The sequence below is a fragment of the Rhamphochromis sp. 'chilingali' genome (assembly GCF_963969265.1).
Source record: "Rhamphochromis sp. 'chilingali' genome assembly, chromosome: 18".
Taxonomy (NCBI): Eukaryota; Metazoa; Chordata; class Actinopteri; order Cichliformes; family Cichlidae; genus Rhamphochromis; species Rhamphochromis sp. 'chilingali'.
The window spans coordinates 2,126,568-2,148,821 of record NC_137945.1 but is presented as its reverse complement, the minus strand read 5'-3'; the positions used below and the strand labels follow the sequence as shown (position 1 = coordinate 2,148,821).

Genomic DNA, 22,254 nt, shown 5'->3' with positions numbered 1-22,254 from the left:
CATGTCTCTTCTCCTTGTGGAGTCCTCCCTTGCTTCCTTCCTTCTGCCCTGTGTCTCCCCACTTGTCTCTTTCTTTATTTCCTCTTTGTTTCCTTTTCTTGTAACCTTCTCCCCTTCCTGTGCTTCTTGTCATTTCCTTATGTCCTCATTTCATCTCCTAGTTTCACCTCTTTCTCTTATTTCCTCATCACCTTGCCTCATTTCCTTCTGTTTTGCTGAGGAAACTCTTGTAAACCCTTCTTTTGCGTCCTTGTCCGCAGGGAGTGGGAGGAAGGTAAAGTCCTCATCTTCGACGACTCCTTTGAGCACGAGGTTTGGCAGGAAGCCGACAGTTACCGCCTCATCTTCATCGTGGACGTGTGGCACCCGGAGCTAACGCAGCACCAGCGCCAGACTCTGAGCCCGATTTAGACCGGCCAGAACCGGCAGGCGGTGGCGGGAGGGCGAATCGCAGGAGAGGATGGAGGCGGGGTTTCTTCTTCTTCTGTGGTTCAAACAGCTGCAAACACTGACAGTCTGTGTGAGCCGGGCTGAGGTGTCTGTTTGCTCGCGTGTGGATAAACTACTAAAGACGGTCGAAGGACCAAACATCAGCCTGTAGGATGGACGCATCGTTGTTCGGGGTCATACTACTGACTGCCATCAAACTGAACTCATACGGTACTCGATTAAACCGGAACGGACCAGATCGCCGCGGCATTACAGATCGTTCTGCTCTGAAGAAAGACACGAAACTAAAAGAGTGTGTGTGTGTGTGTGTGTGTGTGTGTGTGTGTGTGTGTGTGTGTGTGTGTGTGTGTGTGTGTGCTCAACGTAAAACACTAAAACGTCCGTCGAGTGGATTCAAAGCAGCTCAGTAACAGCGTGAAACAAGAAGCCTTAACTTTAGCTCGACCACGATGCATTTTATTTTCCATCCAGGCGGGTTTTTAATTTCACTCTTTCATCACTTTTGCACAATAACACGGTCACGCGGGGTGTCACAGAAGAGGATTTATATTTGTATTAAAAATAAAAACAATAAAAACATGAACAAGTCTCTGATTCTGTTTGTTCGTCTGACTTTCTTCCATTCCTTTGTTCTTCAGCTGATCTTACGACGGCGGCGAAAGTGTTTGAAGGTGTGCTGGCTCTGGTTCCTCGTGCTGTGCTCCAGCTCGTCCGTCACGGGATTATTTTAATCCTGAAAAGACTGAAACCTGGAGGCTGTGAAGCCTGTGCTCTCCAGCCCCGTTAGCCAGGCGTACAAACGGCACATACCTTATTATGACTAAAGAAGGAAAAAAGTCGGGTTTACAGCCAAAAATAATTCAGTCAACCCTTCAAAATAAAAGACACACTGTCAAAATAAAGCACACTGAGCAGTTTTGGTGTAAATGTTTACTTCTTTACATTCATTGAAAGGAAATACATTACGTTGGAGTCGAGTGGAGATCGGGTGTAGCCCTGATGACGAATCGTACACGCTGCAAAAAAATCTGACAAAGTCACCGTTGTGTTTTTTACAAATACTCGACGGTATGTCCAGAGAAAAATCATCGACCTGCATGTTAAACTGAAACCTGAATCTTCTCTGCTGCAGGAAGTGAATCGACTTCAAAAATCTCAGGATAACATTTTAGCCCGGTGTGTCACTTTTTTGCAGTGCAATAATACTAATAACAATAATATTAATAATAATATACAATCTTCAAATACATTAGATTAAAAAACAACAAACAATGTTTTCCTTCACTGCAGGAGAGGTTAAAGGTGAGAGTTTGGCATCCTGTGGTTTCTCCACAGCAAAATCATTCCATGCATGTGATCCAGAGCTTTTATTTTGAAATGCCTGTGCAAAGTGGAAATAGGTGAAACTATTCTACCAAAGTGAAGTCTCCTTCACGCCAGCCTCGCTGGCTGAGCCGCGGGAACGTTCCCGCCTGCACTTACTTTCTTTCCTACGGAGATTTTCCCAAAGCTGCAGAAAGATTTGGCTCAAATTAAACAGTTTTCATTCATATTTAGGTAAAGATCATAAAAACTAAAAGTTTATTTTCACATTCAGAGGTTTGAAGGTTGGGTTTCACCAAAAAGGATTTCCTTTAAACACAGACTCGCCTTTAAATTTATTCAAAATGTTTCTTTAAAGCAGCTTTTACTGCAGCCCCACTGGGGGGCAGCAGAGCATGCTCTGCATTTCAGACATCTGAACTGGTATCTGTCTCCACGCCATCAATTTAGTACTGGGTGTCTTTTTGCCCCGTTTTTGGTCTCCACCACCTCCAGAGGGAAGCATTTATCTGTTTAGCTGCTGAGAAGCCACAGAGGCTTTTTCTTAAAGATTCAGACGTGCAGTGATGTCAACAATAAACCCAAGATGTTCAATTATTATGTAATTAAAACACTATTTTATTCTTGATATTATTAAAGATTTCGAGTTGTTTAATTTACTATCAGCTGTATACTGCAGCAGTAACAAATGGGTGGGTGTAAGCTTAGCAATACATTTAATAGCTACACTACAAAAATATCTTATGTGCTAAATATAATAACCCTATGTAGATTTTTAGCGATAATAAATCTTTAATGTGATCTAAAACATTTAAAAATGTCTCATATTTTCGTTTTTATCTCCACTGTTACTCAGACACGTCGCAGATCTGTTCAGTGATAGAAAAACTGACATGTGAATTATAAAGTACATTTGCTTTTATTTGATGAAATCCCAGAAAAGATCCAGATATAACGCTGCTAATTTAATTAACTTGCACAAATGTGCATTATTGCTCATAAAAAGCTTTTCGAGTTATGACTCGATGAAACACAGACGTGAAGCAGCAGTGACTCACATATCGCTATGGCGATGTTTGGCTTTTTGGATAAACGACCAAAACAATCTGAAAATAACTGTCTGCAGAACTTCCTTGAAAATAAGCACGATTTTAAGTTTCCTTCGGTATCGCAGTAACCCAGCAACAGCTACCTGCACATTTATGCACACACTGCGAACAGTAACTGCTAATACTGAATTCAGCTATTGGACTGATTCCATGGCAACCTTGTACTTCCTGTTTTTATCCCTGGAAGCAAAATGGGAACAGTAGTTTTCTTTGTGAGAAAACTAAATAACAGAAGGATTTAATGTTGTGACTGAATGTTGTCTCTGTTTAAATGAACCTTGTTGGTGCAACCCTCTCAAATCTAAATTTGATTGTAACTGTTTCTCCATAGCAACGTCTTTGTGAGGTTTTACATAAAGTTTCAACTCTGTCACATTTGGCCCTTTTTGTTTGTTTCTGACTCTGTTCACAGAAACTTCATCCTGTCGCGTATCTGAAGTCATGAGATAAACGCCGCTGGTGCACAACAGGCGATGACACAAACACACACACGTTTGATTTGTGTGTTTGTATTGCTGCTGTTTGTTGTTGTGAACATCAGGACAGATACTGCTGGCTGGAGAGAGGCTCAGCTGAGAGGCATTAGACGGCTCAGACGGCTCAGAGACAGGTCAGACTGTGTGTGTGTGTGTGTGTGTGTGTGTGTGTGTGTGTGTGTGTGTGTGTGTGTGTGTGTGTGTGTGTGTGTGTGTGTGTGTGTGTGTGTGTGTGTGTGTGTTCAGTCCAGGGCCAGTAGCGGTGTGCTGGTCTCTCTGTCCGTCTGTCGCAGAGTTCCTGGTTCCACCGCCGACTGAGACCTGAAACACAAACTCCTCCCATGAGATGACCAGCACACAGACTGTATATGAAAGATGGACATCCCACTGATTCAGCAAGCTAACAGAATACAGACTGTATATATATATATATATATATATATATATATATATATATATATATATATGTATGTGTGTGTGTGTGTGTGTGTGTGTGTGTGTGTGTGTGTGTGTGTATATTAGAGATGGACCGATCCGATATTACGTATCGGTATCGGTCCGATACTGACCTAAATTACTGGATTGGATATCGGAGAAAAATAAAAAATGTAATCCGATCCATTAAATATCACGAAAGCACCTCACAAAACTTGCAACACGCCGTAACTCACCTCAGAACGTTAGCACGTCGGAGCAGTATGCATCACGTGATAGAGCGGCTGTGGCATGCGGGACCTGTCGGTGGTCTGGATAGCATGTGGAGCTTCGCTAGCAACCCGGCATTTCATCTCCGACAAAGTTATCCCGAGAGAAGTAAAGCAAGTGTGTAAGTCCATCTCTGAATGTTTGTAAAGCATTCCTGCTTTAAGCTTAACAAGCGATATATGGAGCGACTGCCTCTTCTTGCTGCTACTTCAATCATGAAACTGCTTAACGATCAGCTGATCGTCTGTCTTGTTTGTTTTTGGCCCACTTTGCACCAGAAAGAGGAAACCAGCGGCTGAACAACAGCAGCACGTTTAAGCTTGATCAGCTGTTGTTAGAATGTATTTAATATTACTTTCTACTCGAAGATCTTTTTCTAGCTGACGCTGGTAACTGTGCAGGGGCGGATCTAGCAAAGTTTAGCCAGGGGGGCCGATAGGACATTAACAGGGAAAAGAGGGCACAAAGACATACTTTTCTTTCTTATTCTCATTTAAAATGTCGAGCTTTTAATAAATAATTATCTGACACCCAAAGTTTTAATTTGATGTAAAATGAATAGAAGTCAATTACTGTATATAGTAACTATTAAGTCTAATATATATACCCTAGTAAGCTATAGTACTTTTTCCTTTGGGAAGGTACCATCTGTGCAGTCTGCAGTTCTGTTGAAGAAAGATGTTGAATCTATTTAATATTTCTTGAAAAATAATTGATTTCTGTGCATTTTTTTTCACACTGCATCAAATTAAGGTTGATTACGTCGATTAAGCATCATGAGGTGGAGCGTGAGGGGTGGTTCCCTATTTTTTATTTATTTATTTTTGTTGTTGCTGGGAGTTGGAACCCTATTAGTTAGGTTGCTTAATATATATGCTAAGTACTCTTTAAAATACCAGAATAGGGAGGATGGTGTAGGTTTAAGTTTATTAGATTGATCAGTATTGCTGAACTATGAAACATTTTTTTTTTGCATACAGGTATAACAGAATAGCTTTAGTGTAGTTGTTGTTTTAAACTTGAGTATGAACTTATACAAAATGCAGCAAGATATTTAAAAAACAGTTGTGTTGATTAAAAAACACTATATCGGATTCAGCGGAGCACCCAGTTATTAGTGTTGGGGGCAGTTAGCTTCACAGCGCTGTGTATTTACACTCTGTGGATGGAGCAGCTCGTTAAGATGGCAGCAGGTTTAAGCCTTGGGTGAGCTGCAGAAGCTTTTTAGATTTAAAATGAGGCCGTGTCATCCGTAACTTCTCAGGATCGACCCGGTGACCCATCGATGGCGAGGGTTTGGGGGCGGGGCGCGCACCTTTCTACAGGTTTATCTGTTTAAAAACACCGAGCTAAGAAACATTTCACGAGAATATCAGAATAAATGTATCAGACCTACTTTGAACTGTAACAGTTTCTAGTTTCTGTGAGTTTTACTTCATGTTGTGACGCGTCACATCTTAGATTGTGTTTCTTTGTGTTGTGTAGTGAGTCAGCCTTGTTTAGTATTGTGGTCAGATTTGTGTTTTCCTGTTGTGAGTTCAGGTTTTGTAAATGTTTCAAGAAAGAAATCAAATATTTAACTTCCTGCATCGGCCCCTTCACTCATCCTCACCTCTTCATCATGTCCTTGTCTCCTCCTCCTCCACAGTTCTCCCTGACGTGCAGGGCGTCGTAGGTGAGCGTGTACTCGGTCTCGTCATTGTAGTCGGGTCCCAGCAGCGTTCGCGCCCAGATGCCCATATCGTACGGCGGCAGCGTCCCACCAAACTCGGACGGCAAACACTCGGGATGGATGAGCTGGTGGAGCGAGTTCAGGTTGTTGCCGTGGAGGAAGATCTGAGGACAGTGAGCGAGAAGGTTAACCTCGTAACGTCTGACATTAGTGCCAGAATAACAGGCGCAGGAACTCCAGCTCACCCTCTTCCTGGTCTTGTCTTTGAGGAACGGCTTGATGATGGTGTACATGGCGTGAATGTACCAGGGCTGATTCACAAAATGGATTCCTCCGAAGCGAGCCGGGAAACTGTCCTGAGGAAAGGAGAGCAGAGCAGGTCGTTTCACATCGTCTTCAATGTGAACCTCGCAGACAGAGAAGAGGATGGGGGGCGGGGCTACCTGGAGGCCTTCTATGGCCAGTTTGAGGATGTTGGGCGTGAGCTTGGACGCCTGTTTGAAGGAGAAGTTGCTCCAGTCGATGATGAGGATGAAGCCATTGATCTGGAGCTCCGGGTTTTCTATCAGGACCTCCAGAGAGAGCAGGATGGCCCGCAGGATGTCAGTGAAGGAGTTCCTGTCAGAGGGAGGCGTGGGTGTTAATCAGCAGCTGATCGATGGCTGCGGAGAGCGTGACGGCCCTTTAACCACAGCTCCGAGCTCTATTTTAGTCGGAGCAGTGACTCATGATTCGCCTCTTTGTGTTTTGGATCAATGCGGTGACGGCTGAGCGCGTGTGGATGCGCACGTACATCACGGCGAGTCTGGGCCTCGCTTTGAAGCAAAGATTTACAGTCTGAAGTCACTGCTTTTATTTTGAAAACCAAAACGGTCTACCTGCAGAGAGAGGCTGCAGACGTGAGCTTTTTTCATCGCGTTTGCACCTTCGAAACAAAACTTTGACATCAGCTTCTGTCAGGTTTGACGGTCAGCGTGAAGCTGTGTTTCATTTCGATTCAGTTTCAGCGCCGGCGTGCTGAGCACGGTCGGATCTTTACCTCATACTGCAGAGCACTTCACGCTGCACCGAAGGTAAAGCCCAACATTCAACAATCAGGTGATTTATACAAATCGATGTAATGAATATTTAATGCAGTGCTGGAACGGCGCTGTCCGTCACTTTGTACCTGACGGCTACTCGCTACCAAGTCACATGTCAACAGCATGCTGCTCTCTCATTGGTGGTTGCTTCAATTGCTCTCTTGGAAGCTGGCAAAAGCTTCTCTACAGGTCGCTGGTGTTTTTCCAAATGTGTTTGAAAAGAATATATTTATCAATGTGTGTGTGTGTGTGTGTGTGTGTGTGTGTGTGTGTGTGTGTGTGTGTGTGTGTGTGAGTGTGTGTGTGTGAGTGTGTGTGTGTGTGTGTGTTTGTTTCACCTGCTCTGGTCCCAGTTGGAAGCAAACAGGATGAGGATTTTCCGGCCGTGCTGATCCGGAGTCTCCAGCACGCCCGGGAATCCGTCCGTCAGCGCTCGCTTAATGCCCGGGTCATCCACCTGACAACAAACGCGCACACGTGTTAGAGCAGCCAAGCGTCGGTGTTTCACTTCAGCAACATTCCCATCGTACACATCACAGACCAAAGCAGCCCCCACATGCTGGGAATCGGCTCCCTTATTCTTTTTTACAGTTAGGAGTTAGGAGCAGCTGCTGCAGACTTCCTGGTGTCACAAACTGTTTCAACTGCAGGAATAAGACCAAGAACGCCTCTCTCAGCTCATCAGCGTGTGAATATTTCTCTGTGGACATGAGGAGTGACCATCAGAGATGTGGGAAGGATGCAACACGGAATATTTCCCTGAACAGCACCAACGCATCCAAACCAAAGGACACCGATTCCTCTGCAGGGGTTACAGTTTCCCCCGGTCAGGGACAACACAGCAGACACGACTCCTGAAAAAGACAGTTGATGGCTTGTTGTTGAAAACACAGAATCGGACCTTGAAGCTCTGGAACATGTCGAGGTTCTGCTGTCTGAACTGGAAGTACTGGGCCAGCAGCCTGAAGGTTTCCATCTGGTCGAACTTTCTGGCTCGGAGGAAGCGAAGGATGAAGTCGTCGTCCGTCCGCAGGAAACCGATGTCTGGCCTCGTCACGATCATGTCCCGAACCTTTAGACAGGAAGTCAGACAAACATCACAAAAGACGGGTTTAATAAAACAGACTCGTTACGCATCCATAAAAGGCAGCAGAGACACTGATCACATGACTTAAAGGACGTTTGTTTATGTCAGTGAATTATATTCATTCATCGTCGTCATGCTTCATTCATCCTTTGACTTGTTTTTGGTCACAAAGTGTCAAACTTCAGTCATAAATTTTACGTTTTTTAAGTCCTCATAAAACGTCTTGAGCTTAGAAACATTTGAATTTCCTCTAATCTGATTCATCAGGTAAAATCAGAACAAAATTAGATGTTGAACTGTTTGAATCGTGGTGGGATAAAGTGAATCTCATCACGCGTTCAAGTACACCGTGTGCTACAGCTTATGCAGTTTAAGGTAATAAACGTTTATCTAAAGTTTTCTTCAGTTATAGACCGATGGACAGATGTCACACCTCCTCCTGCAACCTAAGCCGTGTGTTTTTCTTCTGTCCAAGTTTGAACACATTGTGATTTCTTTTCCGTACTTTCAGGGTTTTTGGAATTCAGATCCAAGAAGACCCTCTGACTGCCATATTTGGAGTTCCACAGACCCTCTTAATATGACTCCCCAGCAAACTGAGATCTTGGCTTGGCTGTATTTGACTTCTTTGGAAATCGCCTCCATCTGCATCAAAATGCCTTAATGGTGTCCAGACATCCTCGAGGGCGGAGACGATCTCACTCACAGTGACGGGTAGTTCTGCAAAATGCATCCACAAGTGGACACTGTTTGTGGAATATCTCAGATCTTTTCTCTAGTAGTTAGAACGATGCAGTTTACCCACCTGCGACTAGATTGAAAAGAATTTGAAATTTACTCTTTTTTAAGGCACAGGATTTAAGCCCCCCCCTTCTTTTATTTTTATTTATTTATTTATTTATTTATTATTTATTTATTATCATAAAAGGTAGGCACTCATCAACAAATACACGTAGATTAGTTAATTTGATAGACTATTCATACAGTAAAAACCTAGAAACTACAATATTCTCTTTAGACGCAGAAAAAGCATTTGACAGAGTTAACTGGAAATTTCTATTTGCAACTTTACACAAATTTGGTTTTGGATCCTCTTTCATAAACTGGTTAAAAATATTATATAATTCCCCAACAGCTTGTGTTAGAACAAATGACCAGACATCCTCCAGCTTCTGTCTCCTGAGGGGCACCAGGCAGGGATGCCCACTCTCCCCTTCACTGTTTGTAATTTTTATTGAACCACTAGCAGCAGCAATTAGACAGAATTCAGTAATTAAGGGCATAAAATGCAAGAACGTGGAACATAAAATCAGCCTTTATGCAGATGATGTGTTACTCTTTCTCCAAAATTCACAAACCAATATCTCTGGGGTGATTGAATTGATAAACTCTTTTGCAAGAATATCAGATTACTCAATTAACTGGTCAAAATCTACAGTCCTACCGATTAATTGCTCCCTCCATAATTCCTCTTCTACACCACTGCAATCGGGAAATATAAAATATTTAGGTATTAATGTTTCTCCCAAGCTTGCAGATCTAACTAAATTAAACCATATCCCACTTTTAAAGAAGGTAGAAGATGATCTGGCTAGATGGAAATGTCTACCCATATCACTCATGGGAAGGGTTGCCGCTATAAAAATGATGGTCTTACCAAAAATAAATTATTTATTCTCAATGATCCCAACTAAACCGCCACAAGATTGGTTCAGATCTCTAGATTCATGTATGTCCAAATTCCTTTGGAAAGATAAAGCCCCACGTATAAGCTTAAAAACACTACAAAAGACCAAGGATAAAGGAGGACTAGAACTGCCTAACTTTCAGCACTACTTCTTAGCCAACAGGCTTCAGTTTATCTCAGGATGGCTAAAACACACCCTCTTAGATGAACCTTGGCTAGATGTAGAACAAGCACTCTGCAATAATCTAGAGATCTCAGACCTACCATTTATCAGCTCAAACATCCAACGACATGAATGCTTTAAAAGCATCAACATCAGCTCTTCTCTGACAGCATGGTGGGAGTTTCTAAAATTGACGGCGTCTTCATTAATCCCATGCAAACGTACACCTATCTGGAACAACCCTGACATATTACAAAACAATAATATGATAAACTTTTCAGATTGGAGTGGTAAAGGAATCAAATATTTAGGACATATACTAGAAGGAACAGAATTTATTTCATTTGACGGACTAGTTACACAATATGGGATCAACAAGAAAAGATTTTTAGAATATCAACAAATTAAATCCATAGTAAAAAAGAAATTTAAACCGGGTCAAGTTGAACTACAAACACCACCAAGTGTGGTTCAATTTCTTACTCTTAAACCCCCCAAATTACTATCCAAAATATACAGAATGCTTTCTAAAACAGATGAATCAATATCACTTCCTATTGCAAAATGGGAAGCGGATTTATCAGTTAACTTAGACCTAAACTTCTGGTCTCAGATTTGCTTAAAAACCTTTCATCTAATTAGAAATCCCAGTCTTCAATTAATTCAATACAAAATATTACATAGAGTGCACTATACAGGTCATCGGATGTTCAAGATGGGCTTTACGTCTACCAACAACTGCTCACACTGCCAAACCAATTCACCGGACAATTATATCCACGCTCTTTGGTTCTGTCCACCAGGTCAGAAGTTTTGGCGCGAGATATGTGAAGACTTATCGAAGTGTCTGAAATGTAACATTCCAACTTCCCCCTTAGTGTGTTTGTTGGGCAGCTTAGATAATGTCACTTCAGAAAAGAATATCGCCCATATGGTTTTCACTGCCCTATGCATAGCCAAGAAAACAGTCCTCATGAACTGGAAAAATAAAAATAATCTTAATTCTAACCAATATAGAAATTATCTATTAGATTACATTAGTCTTGATACAGCCTCTGCCACCACATCAGATCAATTGCTCTGGGCTCCTTTGATCAGCTCCATCACCTAGTGGGGGTGGGGGGTCATAGTTTGGTCCCGCCTTCACTGTTGTGATTGGTGTGGGGGTAGGGACAGGCTTAGGGCGTTGGGGGGTTCCCCGGAGGCATCTTCCTTGGGGGGCTCAACCCGGGGTAGCGGTCATGTCCGGTTGGGGGCTCTGTTGGCTCTCAGGTGACTGTTTCCTCGCGGCTGCGTGCAGCGGGGCTAGGGGAGGGTCTGTGCTGACGGACGTGGGTTACTGACCTGGTAGCCTGGCTGCCCCTGGGTGGGTCCGGGATGGGCGTGAGGTTCTGGGGGCGCTCCGTCTCTGGGCTGGGGCCCGGGCCGGGCCTCGGGGGCTTGGGTCCTGGTTGGTGTGTTGCCGGGGTTGTGGGCGGGTGGGTGCATGGGGGCCCACCCCTGGAGCAGGGTGCCGCCGGTGCATCGAGCCACCTGGGGGGCTCTTCAACTGGTGGGGGAGATTGTCACACCTTGCAGGAGCTTTCCTCTCCTCAGGAACTCTCTGCAGGAGGGGGAGACACAGGAGAGGTGGAGCAAGATCTCAGCCTGGGTGTTTATTGTCTTATGTAGTCTGGAAGATGAGTGGATGGTGGGGTGGGTGCAGTTTTCTCTGTGGTGGGGTTGGGTGGACTGTCCCGGGCTCTGTGGGGCCGGGAGGCGCTGCTGCACTGGGCCCCGGTCTGGATGGGCCTGGGCCCCCTTTCCCTGGCGGGTCGCGGAGTATGGGGGTGCCTACTGGGGTCAGCGGGGGAGCTGGCCCCAGGGAGGGGTTACCTGCCCCTCCCTTCCTTCCCTCCCCATCTCCAGCTGCCTCCCTCTTCCCGCTCCACCACAACCACCCACACATGCAGGGCCTTGGAGTAGGGGTATGTCACCAGGGTGCAGAGGAGGCTAACCCCCCCCCCTCTGTCCCCTTCTGGCTGCCTCTGCCTCAATTTTATCCCACAACTTAGACATTCACATTACTCACACTCTCATTACACATACATATAGGATCTTGGGGGTGGGCACGCTACACGGAATCCAAAGTACCATCAGGGTGTACACCCCACCCCTGGCATCGTTGCCCACCTCTCAATTTTAAATACACGTAGACATTGAGGGCTAGCAGGAGGGACTATGCGCTTACCTGCTGCTCTCTGGCAGGTAGCTCCATGCCCTCCTGGGTTTTAAATGCACCTTAGAACACACATGCATCAACACTACAATGAGCGGGTGGAGGGAGGTTTGGAGTCTTCTCTCACCCCCGTTCTCTGCGACCTGCTGGAGCGGGGGGGCTAGGAGGAGGAGTTGGCCGTCCGACTGCGGTCTGGAGTGTGGGGCCTCCCTGCTGCTGCGGAGTCGGGGCGGTCTGCCTCCCCCCACCGCAGGGAAAAGGGAAACACCACCTGGGTCTGGGTGCAGTTCCCCCCTCCAGGGGCAAGGGTACCTAGACCCGGTTTGTAGAGTACGCTTGGGGAGTGTGATCGTGTGTACAACGTCTCTTTATGTCTGTCTCCACGTTGGTTGAGTGTGGAGTAAGTGCATATGAGAGCATGAGGGTGGGAATGGATGTTTGTATCTGTGTGTGCCTGTATGTCTGTGTCTATATGTCAGGTTGGGTGTCAGGCGCCACCTCTCTGGGGACACCTCAGGCCCTCCAAGGTTTGGAGGCCTATCTCCACCCACCACCACTTCCCCTGCCAGTGGCGGACTCCCTCAGGTGTCGGTGTGTTGGTGGTTCTTTGTGTCTGGGGATGGGCGTCCAGGTACACACCGGCTCACTCCTTGGCGGCTGCTTATCGGGGCCTGGAGCCTGGGGCTCGCTCGGGCCACTTCGGAGGTGGGGTGCCCCCGGCCTCTCGGCCTGGGGCTCGGTCACTCAGGCGCGGCTGGCTGCCGGCGGAGCTCACGGGCGCGTCACTGCAACTCCCCCTGGCTTCTGCTCCGCGGCTGCTGAGTGAGCCCTCATCTGGGACTCTCCTCAGCTCTTTCTGGGACAGTGGCGCAGCTGCCCCTCTGTTGGTCTTCCTTGGTCTCTTGTGTTCTGGGGGCCTCTGGATGTCTGGAGTTTTGATCTCCTCCATACCTGCTTCATGCCCTGGAGGACGGGGCTGTGGCCCCCCCACACCCTCTTGCAGATCATTACATGAAGGAACCTTTTAAAAACAAGCGCGTCCATGCTCACAGGTGTACACACGGGTGATCACACCCACAAACTACACCCTTTTTGGCTCCTACCTCAAAGCACACTGTGTTCTGTTGATCTTATGTGCTGCACAATAATGTTTAACATTTAGTATTTACTGTCATATTCCCATATATCATTGTGATGTTGTTTATTCTATTACTCTTGTTCTCTTCTGCTTGTTTTTCTTTTTTCTTTCTCAGCAGGTGATCCAGGTGATTGATATATGCATTTTCTTTTTCTTTTCTTTTTTTTTCTGCTCATTCTGTTGGTTTTTGTCTTTTGCCCTTCTCCCCCGTCCCTCTTCTCAGCTGTTTCTCTTTCCCTCTTTCTTTCTCCCCTTCTTTCCCCCAGTCAAGTCTGTCCCGTATTCAGTAAGTGAAAATAAAATAAACAATAAAAGGTGAATCAAATAGACCATTATGGCAAGGCTGGGATGGTCAGTTTGGTAAAGTAAATCCGTTGGGCATCTTTCTTTGCCTTTAGACAACAATTCTGATGCAAAAGAGCCAAACGGGACAGGCAAAAAAAAAGAAAAAAAATTTTTTTTTTTTTTTATTGTTTAATTTTAATTTTTGTTTTTTGTAATTACATTTTTTTTATTTTAATTTATTTAATTTATTTTTTAAATATTTTTTCTTCATTTTTTTCTTCTCAATTTTCTGTTCGTGTGTTGTTATGATGTTTTTTGTATTTGAATTTGTCTTTTGTTTAACAAGAAAAGGTAAAAATGATTGGGAAAGAAATGTTTGAGAAAGTAAGATGCATACAATGTACACAAGTTTGTAGAATCTCTTGATAAAAAATAATAATTTATCTGTGAAGGAAAACTGAAAGAAAATGAAGTGCAATGTCTGTTTCCATCCATCAGCTAGTTTTACGTGAGTAATAGCAGCTGATGTGTGAAGAGGTGACGGTGCAGATTCTCCCGTCACAGGTTTAGCCTGACGAGAAACATCTGTACTGTCTACTGTCAGCAGTGACCCCACACCACCGAAGAAGAAGCTATCAGCAGAGTTTAGTTTTGCCTCCCAACCACCGAGTGTTGTTGACACGTCATAAAGTGCAACCAAAGCAATCAGGAGGTTTTGCGTGCAGCGAGAACAGAGAAACCTCGTGCATCTACTTGGAGCTGGTTGGGGAAAACTCTTCCCTAGCAACCAGTGGCTGCTGGGGGTCACCAGCTGGTCTCTACGCCCGTGTGACTGATGGAGGAGTGTAGTGGAAGTGATTTGCAGATACAGCATCACCTGAGCTTCGTCTGACTCTGCAGACCTGCCTGATCTGACTCAGCTGTGTGGTGCAGCCGTGTACCTGCTGGATGTCCTGGTGCAGGGTGTCCGGGTTCTCGTTCAGCTCCAGTCGAGCTTTCTCCGTCGTCTCCGAGCTCAGGCCGGCGTGTAGGTGAGACATCATGGGGTCTCCCTCTGGATCTACTCCCGATGCCCAAAACGGTTTGCCTCCCTCTGACACGGTGTCCGAGCACTTCCTCCAGTCCAGTTTTAAAGAGTAACACCTGCAGGACGGTTAGTTGCCCTTTGTATCAGTAACACAATCGTATTTGCTGTGCGTTTGTGACGCGTGATGTCAGATTTCAGCTAAAGGACGAGGAACTCTTTGATCCTTTCCTGTGAGACAATCATGTGTATGTTGCACAATCTGCTGCTGCAGCTTATAGAGGGACAATCATCACCGCTGTCTTCTTTTACATCGTCGGCTCTCGGGAAGCTGAACGTCCTCAAAGTCCAGAAAGTCCTCTAACCTTTGGGCAGAAAAAGAAAACACCAGCTTTTGGATTTTGCTGCTGTTCCCGTCCTAATTCTCCTTCCTGTCGACATCCCGCCTCCTCCTGCTCTCCATCGTGGCTCTTTCAGGTTTCATCCGGTCATGTCGCTGAATCTCTGCTCTGTCATGGCGAAGCCACTTGCGACGAAAGGTCCTGCTGTTCTGCACTCGGTAAAGATGAACGGGTCAATCGGGCCTCCTCAGCCTGGGAGAGGGGACAGATGGAGAGGACATGAAATCATCAACGAGTGAAGTCACTGAAGATCAGAGTTCTGCACACAACGAGGGCTTGTTCCTCCACCACCTCCTACACACAGGCGGTGGAGGCTTCAGTGTGTCTAAACTAGAGCTCAGACATAGTGAAAATGGTACCAAACACATGGATGCACAGAGATAAAAAGTCAGGCCAAAGCTGAAAGCTGCATTTCTTCTGGTGGCCAGCAGAGGGCGACTCCTGGATGCAGAGAGACTTGCGGTGCTACAGAAGTCAACGAGGAAACACCCTTCACTGCCTGCTCTGTGAGATCATGGCTCAAGTTTCAGGTCTTACCGGATAAATGTGGGTTTACTGTGGGCTGCAGTGGGCTTACCCACAGATAAGTGTTTGACCAGCCCACACACCCCCACAGTTCACCCATCCCCACCCACTGTGGGCCTGCACGGGCATGTTTGCTGGTCAGAGCTACAGATATGTGAAAGTGGACATGCACAGCTGCTCCTGCTGTTCTATAATCAGTAAAAATATCAGCTACGTTTCTTATTGCAGAAATAAAAATACGGCCCAGGGGCCGTAACCGGGCCACCAAAGGGTCCAACCCGGTCCCCTGTAAGGAGGGAATCCATGCAGGATGTGGAAGAGCTTAAGCTAACTCGTCAGGCAAAGACGCCGCCATGATGCGCCGCCATGATGCGCCGCCATGATGCGCCGTCGCTGCCGAAGGAAAGCTCCTTTTTTAAATTACACATCAAACATGAACTTCCTGTTTGTTCACTGCAGACGAGCCTTTAAAAAACTGAAACAATCAAGAGTTTTATATCAGAGAAATTCAGCATTTTATTGGAAAGATGTAATTTTTCAGCTTTCATTCAGTATTTTATGGGCTCGTTTGTCTCTACTGCAGCATTTATTATTATTATCTGATAATTCTTTGTCTCGATGATTTTTTAATATTTTTACAAAATATGTTTCTGATTTTAATTTTTTTTTATTTTCTTGATTCTTTTGGTGTATTTAGCTTCTATTTTGAATTTCATGCTTTAATATTATTATTATTATTACCTCGGACTCAGTTCCTTTAAGTGCAGTTTTTATTTATTTATTACAAGTTTTTATTTTATTTATTTTATTTTTTTAATTCTTATTTTTATTGTAGCGTCTTTATCTCGACATATTTTTTAGATTTTTATTTCATGCAGTTTCTTTGTCTCCAAATGTCTCCACATTTTTGTAAAAATTATTTTTATTATTATTTTTATTACAGTTTGGTTTTCTGTATTTTTTTATCGTCTTAATTTTCTTCTTTTCTCACTGTTTCCTATTTTGCGCCCTGTTCTTTTCGGTGCTCCTCTGTCTTTATTTCTAATTTCACGGAGGGGGTTGCTGCCTGCAGACGACCCTGTGCTCTGGCCCGTAGACCCTCCACCCCCCTCTCCACCCAGCTGTCTCCATCTGCCGCGGCATTAATCGCGTCAGGCGCGCAGTCTGTGGTCCTAGCGTGAAGGCAGGAGCTGCCAGAGGCTACTGGAACATCTGGCACATCTGCAGCAGTTTCCTGATGTTTGAGGCTCGTGCTCAGGCTCAAAGTGACCCTCCGCGTGCTCGGGCTGCAGGTGGAAACCTGAAACATCCCAGAGGACGCGCTCACCCGCATTTTAAAGGGAATTACTCACAGAGCTTCCGGCAGAGCTGCTGCTGGTTCAATCCCGGCCGTCCTGACTGGCCCGACGGCCCTCCGGCGGTGGTGCTGATGCTGAGGACGGAGGAGGAGGAGGAGGCCATCGGACAAAAGAGATCTCCGTTAGAGCCCAACCGGAAACAAACCGACATGAAATCAAACGGCTCTGAGAGGATGAAGCGCGTGCTCGTGCATCATGAGGAGGAAGAGGAGTAGGAGGAGGTGCGTTTCCACTTTGTGCTCCGACAGAAGACGTCAGGATGCTCCCACACTGTCACTCCTCAGTCATGAACAGCACCGCTTCCGGTCAGCACTTTCAAAATAAAACTCACTGACCCTGAAGTGAAGCGTTTCAAACCTGCGCTGATGACCTTCATCTGTGAACCCTCTAATCTGGCCCCGCCCCCTAACTCTCAACGTCAGAATATTAGGTTAGGCCAAACTGGCCATTGTGTGCATCATGTGGACTGACTGACTCCTCAGTGTCACATTTGACATGTGAGTCTTTGGTGTTCGGCTCATTGCTGCAGCCTCTGGTGGACATCACAGGAACTGCAGTTTGTGCTATTTTCCGGTTCCAGAGGAATTAGCTGAAGAGGACCCGTGCTTTGGGCAGTCAGCTTAGCTTAGCATGTTGTTGCTGATGACACCAGCTAAACGGCTTGAACCTTCTTTTTTTCTCTGATTGTGGAGGTGCTTCATTTAGCCGTTGGTTTTGTTTGGCCAATTAGCTCAGCTGGTTAGCACATCGTGGGTTTAAGCCCCATACTGGCATCAGAGCTTCAAATTCTTCAAAGGTGGAATTACTCACATGAGGGCTTCAGTGCTGCTCTAAACAACTATATTACAGGCATCTGATATATCAAAATGAGTATTATTTGCAGGCAACACAAATAGTTTTTGTTCTGGGGGGATCTAAAGCAGCTGCTGGATACAGTTACTTCAGAAATGTACAAAATTTTAAAAAATGGTTTAACAGGAACAAAATATCTCTAAATCTCAGTAAAACTAAAATAGTCTTATTTGGGAATTCCCTTAGAAATGCACAAGTGCAGATTCATGTAGATGGTGTGGAAATTGAAAGAGTTCTTGAACATAAGTTTCTTGGTGTGATTATAGATGATAAATTAAACTGGAAGTCTCATATAAATCATATACATAACAAAATTTCTAGAAGTGTCTCAATCTTGAGTAAAACACATTCTGGACCACAAACACTCCACATTATTGTTCCCTGATTGCACCGTGTTTGCATTACTGTGCAGAGGTTTAGTTGTTCGCTATCATCAGTCTTTATATTACAAAGAAGGGCCGTAAGGATAATCCATCAAACTGCTGACAGAGATCATACAAATCCACTATTCTTAAAATCAACAATTCTAACATTCACAGATCTGGTTCATTTTCTCACTGCACACATTATGTATAAAGCAATAAACGACCTGCTTCCTGACAATATTCTAAAACTGTTTTCTAAAAGGGAACGGGGACACAATTTGAGGGGGAATTAAATTTAACATCCTCGTATCCGTACAACTTTAAAAAGTTTCTGCATCTCTGTGTGTGGAGTGAAGCTGTGCAACAGACTAAGTAAAGATATGAAGCAAAGTCCGAGCACGGCGCAGTTTAAACAGCGGTTTAAGGATGTGGTTTTTGCAGCGTACAGGGAGGAGGTGGAGATCTTGTCCAATATTTTCATGTGTGTGCGGGTGCACGGGTATGTTGGTGTGGGTGTATATATCTGTAGGTTGTGTATCCTTTGAGGTTACTGGGGTTACTGAAAATGTGTGTAAGTGTGTATGTGTATATACGTATGTATGGATAGATAGAAAGACAGATACACATATAATTAATACATTTAAAAAAAATACACGTAACATATAATGTGATTGTAAGGAGGTATTTCTGCAGTCTGTTGATTACTAGACAGTGGACAGGGGGTGGGATTAAATAAGCTCGTGCTTCTTCCTGCTTCTTTTTGAACATGAAAGTTATTCGTAGTTGTTTTTGCTCGTTTTCCTTTTGTTTTGCTTTGTTTGTTTGTGTCTTCTTAATTCTATGTTGTTGTACTTTTTCAACGTGTTCAAAATAAAGATTCAATCAATCAATTATATTTATTGTAGCGCTGTGACTGTTAGAGAATGTATTTGTACACCAGATGTTGAACTTTTATCCGTGTCACTGCGCCCTTTTTATCTCCCCCGTGAGTTTCCACAACTTTTTATTACCGTAGTTTACATTCACCCGAAGGCTCACCCCGCCTCCACTTGCAGCATCATTTCAGACGTAGTGCAGAAGCTGCAGGCGCTCTCTCCTGATGCACCAAACTTTATAATGGGGGACTTTAACCATGTCTCCCTTAAATCAACTTTGGGCAATCTGTATCAATATGTATCCTGTCCTACCAGACGGGATAAAATGTTGGACCTTTGTTACGGATCGGTGAAGAATGCTTATAAATCGCTCCCGCTTCCTCCTCTGGGATCTTCTGACCATAACTGTGTGCATCTTCTGCCCATCTACAAAACTGTCTTAAAACGAGAGAAGACAAAGACTAAGGATGTTGACATATGGTCAGAAGAATCTGTGCTTACCTTGCAGGAATGTTTTAAGTGTACAGATTGGGAAGTTTTTATTCAGTCTTGTGGAGATGATCTTGACGCTTTGGTGGACGTTACTAGCTCTTATGCAGTATTTTGTAAAGACATGATTATACCCCGTAAGCGCGTTAAAATTTACGCTAACAATAAGCCGTGGGTCACTAAAAGTGTCAAATCCTGTTTAAGGAAAAAGAGACAGGCCTTTGAAGAGGGGCTGTTACTGATTTTCAGACAGCCACCAAGGAACTGAAAATCGAGATTTTGAAAGCAAAACAGACAAAAACCTTCTTGAAAGCAAATTTGCTGCAAAAAATTTGGGGTCTGCCTGGACTTGTATGAAAACCATAGCAGGGTTTCAAAATCCCCAGAGCAGCAGTCAGGTCATTTTAGATGGTTTTAATTCAGACAGAGATTTAAATGCCTTAAACATGTTTTATGCTCGTTTTAGTTCTTCTGATTTTAGCGAGGATATTTCTGAACTGAAACAGAAACTGAGAGATACTCAGCACTTTATCATTGAACTCAGCGATGTTAAAAAGGCCTTTCATACAGTCAATGTGAACAAGAGCCAGGTCCTGATAATATTAGTGCCGCCTAATTAAATCTTGTGCTGACGAACTCAGTCCTATATTTCAGGTTATTTTTAACAAATCCTTGCAAACACAACATGTGCCCTCTCTTTGCAAAGAAGCAGTCGTGGTTCCTGTCCCTAAATCTAGTCGTCCAAAAATTCTAAATGACTTCAGGCCTGTTGCCCTCACCTCAGTTGTCATGAAAGTCTTTGAAAAAAATCATCAGAAATGTGATTATGAAAGAGACTGAAGGTCAGCTGGATCCAATGCAGTTTGCATATAGGCCCAACAGAGGAGTGGAGGACGCACGTTTGACTAAATCTAATTCTTAAACATGTAGAGAGTGAAGGGACTTTTGCAAGACTTCTTTTCATTGACTTTTCTTTGGCTTTTAATACAACACAGCCCATATTTTAATTAAAAGACTTTTAGAACAGTTTGAAATTAGGAAAAACCTGCTGGGCTGGATTTTAGTTTTTCTAAGTGACAGGTCACGAAGAGTGAGAATAAATGGGGTTCTGTCTGACCCAGTGTTCTCCTCCACAGGTTCTCCTCAAGGCTGCGTCCTATCGCCCTTATTATTCACTCTCTATACAAATATGTGTCAGGGCAGACATGATAACAGGGCCATTAATAAATATGCAGATGACTCTGTTATTGTCAGCTTACTGAAAGAGGGTGAAACTAACCACGGCCCAGTCATTGATGACTTTGTTCAGTGGTGGGAGGAGTCTTATCTCCAGCTGAACATATCTGAAACAAAAGACATGGTTGTTGATTTTAGGAAACAACAAAATGGGCACGGAGTCACTTTAATTAAAGGTCAGAAAATAGAGCAAGTACAATCATATAAATATCTTGGGACCATAATCAATGAAAAACTGAACTTTGATCAAAATTGCAAATCAGTTTGTAAAAAGTGTCACCAGCACCTTTATTGTCTTAGGAAACTTGTTCATTTCCACATTGACCAAAAAATGTTAACTTTGTTTTCTCGTTCTTTTATTGAGTCTGTTTTATCCTTTTGTTTGGTGGCATGGTTCGGTCAGACCTCTGTCACAGAGAAAAACTCTCTGAATCAGATAGTGAGATGGTCCAGTCGTCTGATAGGTGAGCCACAGTCTTGTTTAGCCTCCCTGTACTCTGAGCAGGTACAGAGGATGGCTTTATCAATCCTTAAAAATGCTTCCCATCCTCTAAGGGGTGAATTTCAGCTTCTTCCCTCAGGACGGAGGTTTCTATTTCCGAGATGCAGGACAAAGCGTTATAAAAATAGCTTTGTCCCTGTTGCTGTCACTGAATTAAATAAGAACTGTTTTTGATTCGAAATATCAAAACTACTATATATGTGCCACAGTGAGTTTTATATATTTACTAGGTATGTGTGTTTTTAAAGGGATGCCAAATGCTGTCATTTTTCTGTAAAGCAAATTTACCTTGCCTTTGGGTATAAATAAAGTTACCTTGACCTTGACCTTCCTGCAACAAATAAAAACGATTATTTTATCCAATTTTCTGATTGTTTCATTTTTTGCTTTTATTTTTAAGTCCCACTTGGGCGGCTTCCGGTTTGGTTAATGTAAACACCGCGTGACTTTACACACCTGTGACAGCGAAGCGCGTTCGCGAGTCAACCTGTGCTGACAGATTGTAGGTCGTGCGCGCAGCCGCACAGTCTGAACGCGCATGCGGAACGCGCAGAGATGATGAAGCTTTCAAATACGTCATTTTTTTAAATTTTATTTCACATCGAAAATTTCACCTTTCACACCACACACGTGCTAATATATCATTTTCAATATAAATATTAATAATCTTTGTAACTGATTTAGCTGCTTGATTGTTAACATGTTTTATTATATTCTAAAAAGTTTCATCTTTAATCGTCTTTTTACTGATTTCTTTTTAATACGCGGTTCATTCAGGGGGCGCTGATGCGTTTCCAGCCCAGCTGAGAGATGGAATCTGTCCAGGGTGTCCCGGGTCTGCTCCGGGCACACGTCCGGGCACCAGTTTACCCAGTTTGCCTGGGACAAGATTACTGGGTTGGATGTGATATCTGCTAGCTGATGGTAAACGGTGGTTACATTTCTGGCTATTGAGGCTAAATCATTTATTTGTCTTTTATTTTATTTTCATATAATAAATGAAAAAGAAAATAACATATTAAAAGTAGAAAATGATACATCACTGGAAAGAAGCTTGATTTGTGTTACTTTTTAAATAAATTGATGCTCATGCGTATTTTTTTTCAGATTTTGTGACTTTTTGACCTCCAGGCGATTTTAAATCAATGGAGTGGAAGAAAACAACTAAACATTGAGATTAAAGATGCAGACATTTGGATTTCAGAAGATTTTAGTTCTGGAAACGTATTAAT

At 43.8% G+C, this 22,254-nt stretch overlaps 2 protein-coding genes across 8 annotated transcripts in view; one reads left to right on the top strand and one right to left on the bottom strand.

The window, feature by feature from the left end:
- Positions 1 to 801, top strand: part of unm_hu7910 (un-named hu7910) — a 46,241-nt gene extending 45,440 nt beyond the window's left edge. For all 7 annotated transcript variants that reach the window (XM_080865116.1, XM_080865115.1, XM_080865113.1 and 4 more), the window contains one exon: positions 261 to 801. In XM_080865116.1, the coding sequence (XP_080721242.1) occupies positions 261 to 411 (151 nt within the window). In that variant the 3' untranslated portion in view covers positions 412 to 801. The remainder of the gene's footprint in view (positions 1 to 260) is intronic.
- LOC308385917 (clavesin-1-like) lies at positions 750 to 18,956 on the bottom strand. Its single transcript, XM_080865125.1, has 8 exons — positions 16,698 to 18,956; positions 14,337 to 15,012; positions 7,719 to 7,889; positions 7,156 to 7,274; positions 6,179 to 6,353; positions 5,981 to 6,091; positions 5,676 to 5,899; positions 750 to 3,679 (listed from the first exon to the last, which is right to left on the bottom strand). Exons 2-8 carry the CDS (start codon positions 14,436 to 14,438, stop codon positions 3,601 to 3,603), a joined length of 981 nt encoding a protein of 326 aa, XP_080721251.1. The 5' UTR covers positions 14,439 to 15,012; positions 16,698 to 18,956; the 3' UTR covers positions 750 to 3,600.
- Positions 18,957 to 22,254: the final 3,298 nt, after the last annotated feature.

What these genes read in the sequence shown, in the direction of transcription:
- LOC308385917 (XM_080865125.1), bottom strand. Translation starts at nt 14,438, where the DNA reads ATGATGTCTCACCTACACGCCGGCCTGAGCTCGGAGACGACGGAGAAA. An exon ending in TGCACCAGGACATCCAGCAG is followed by an intron (nt 7,890 to 14,336) that starts GTACACGGCTGC and finishes TCCTGTCTAAAG; the next exon opens with GTTCGGGACATGATCGTGAC. An exon ending in ACATGTTCCAGAGCTTCAAG is followed by an intron (nt 7,275 to 7,718) that starts GTCCGATTCTGT and finishes GTTTGTTGTCAG; the next exon opens with GTGGATGACCCGGGCATTAA.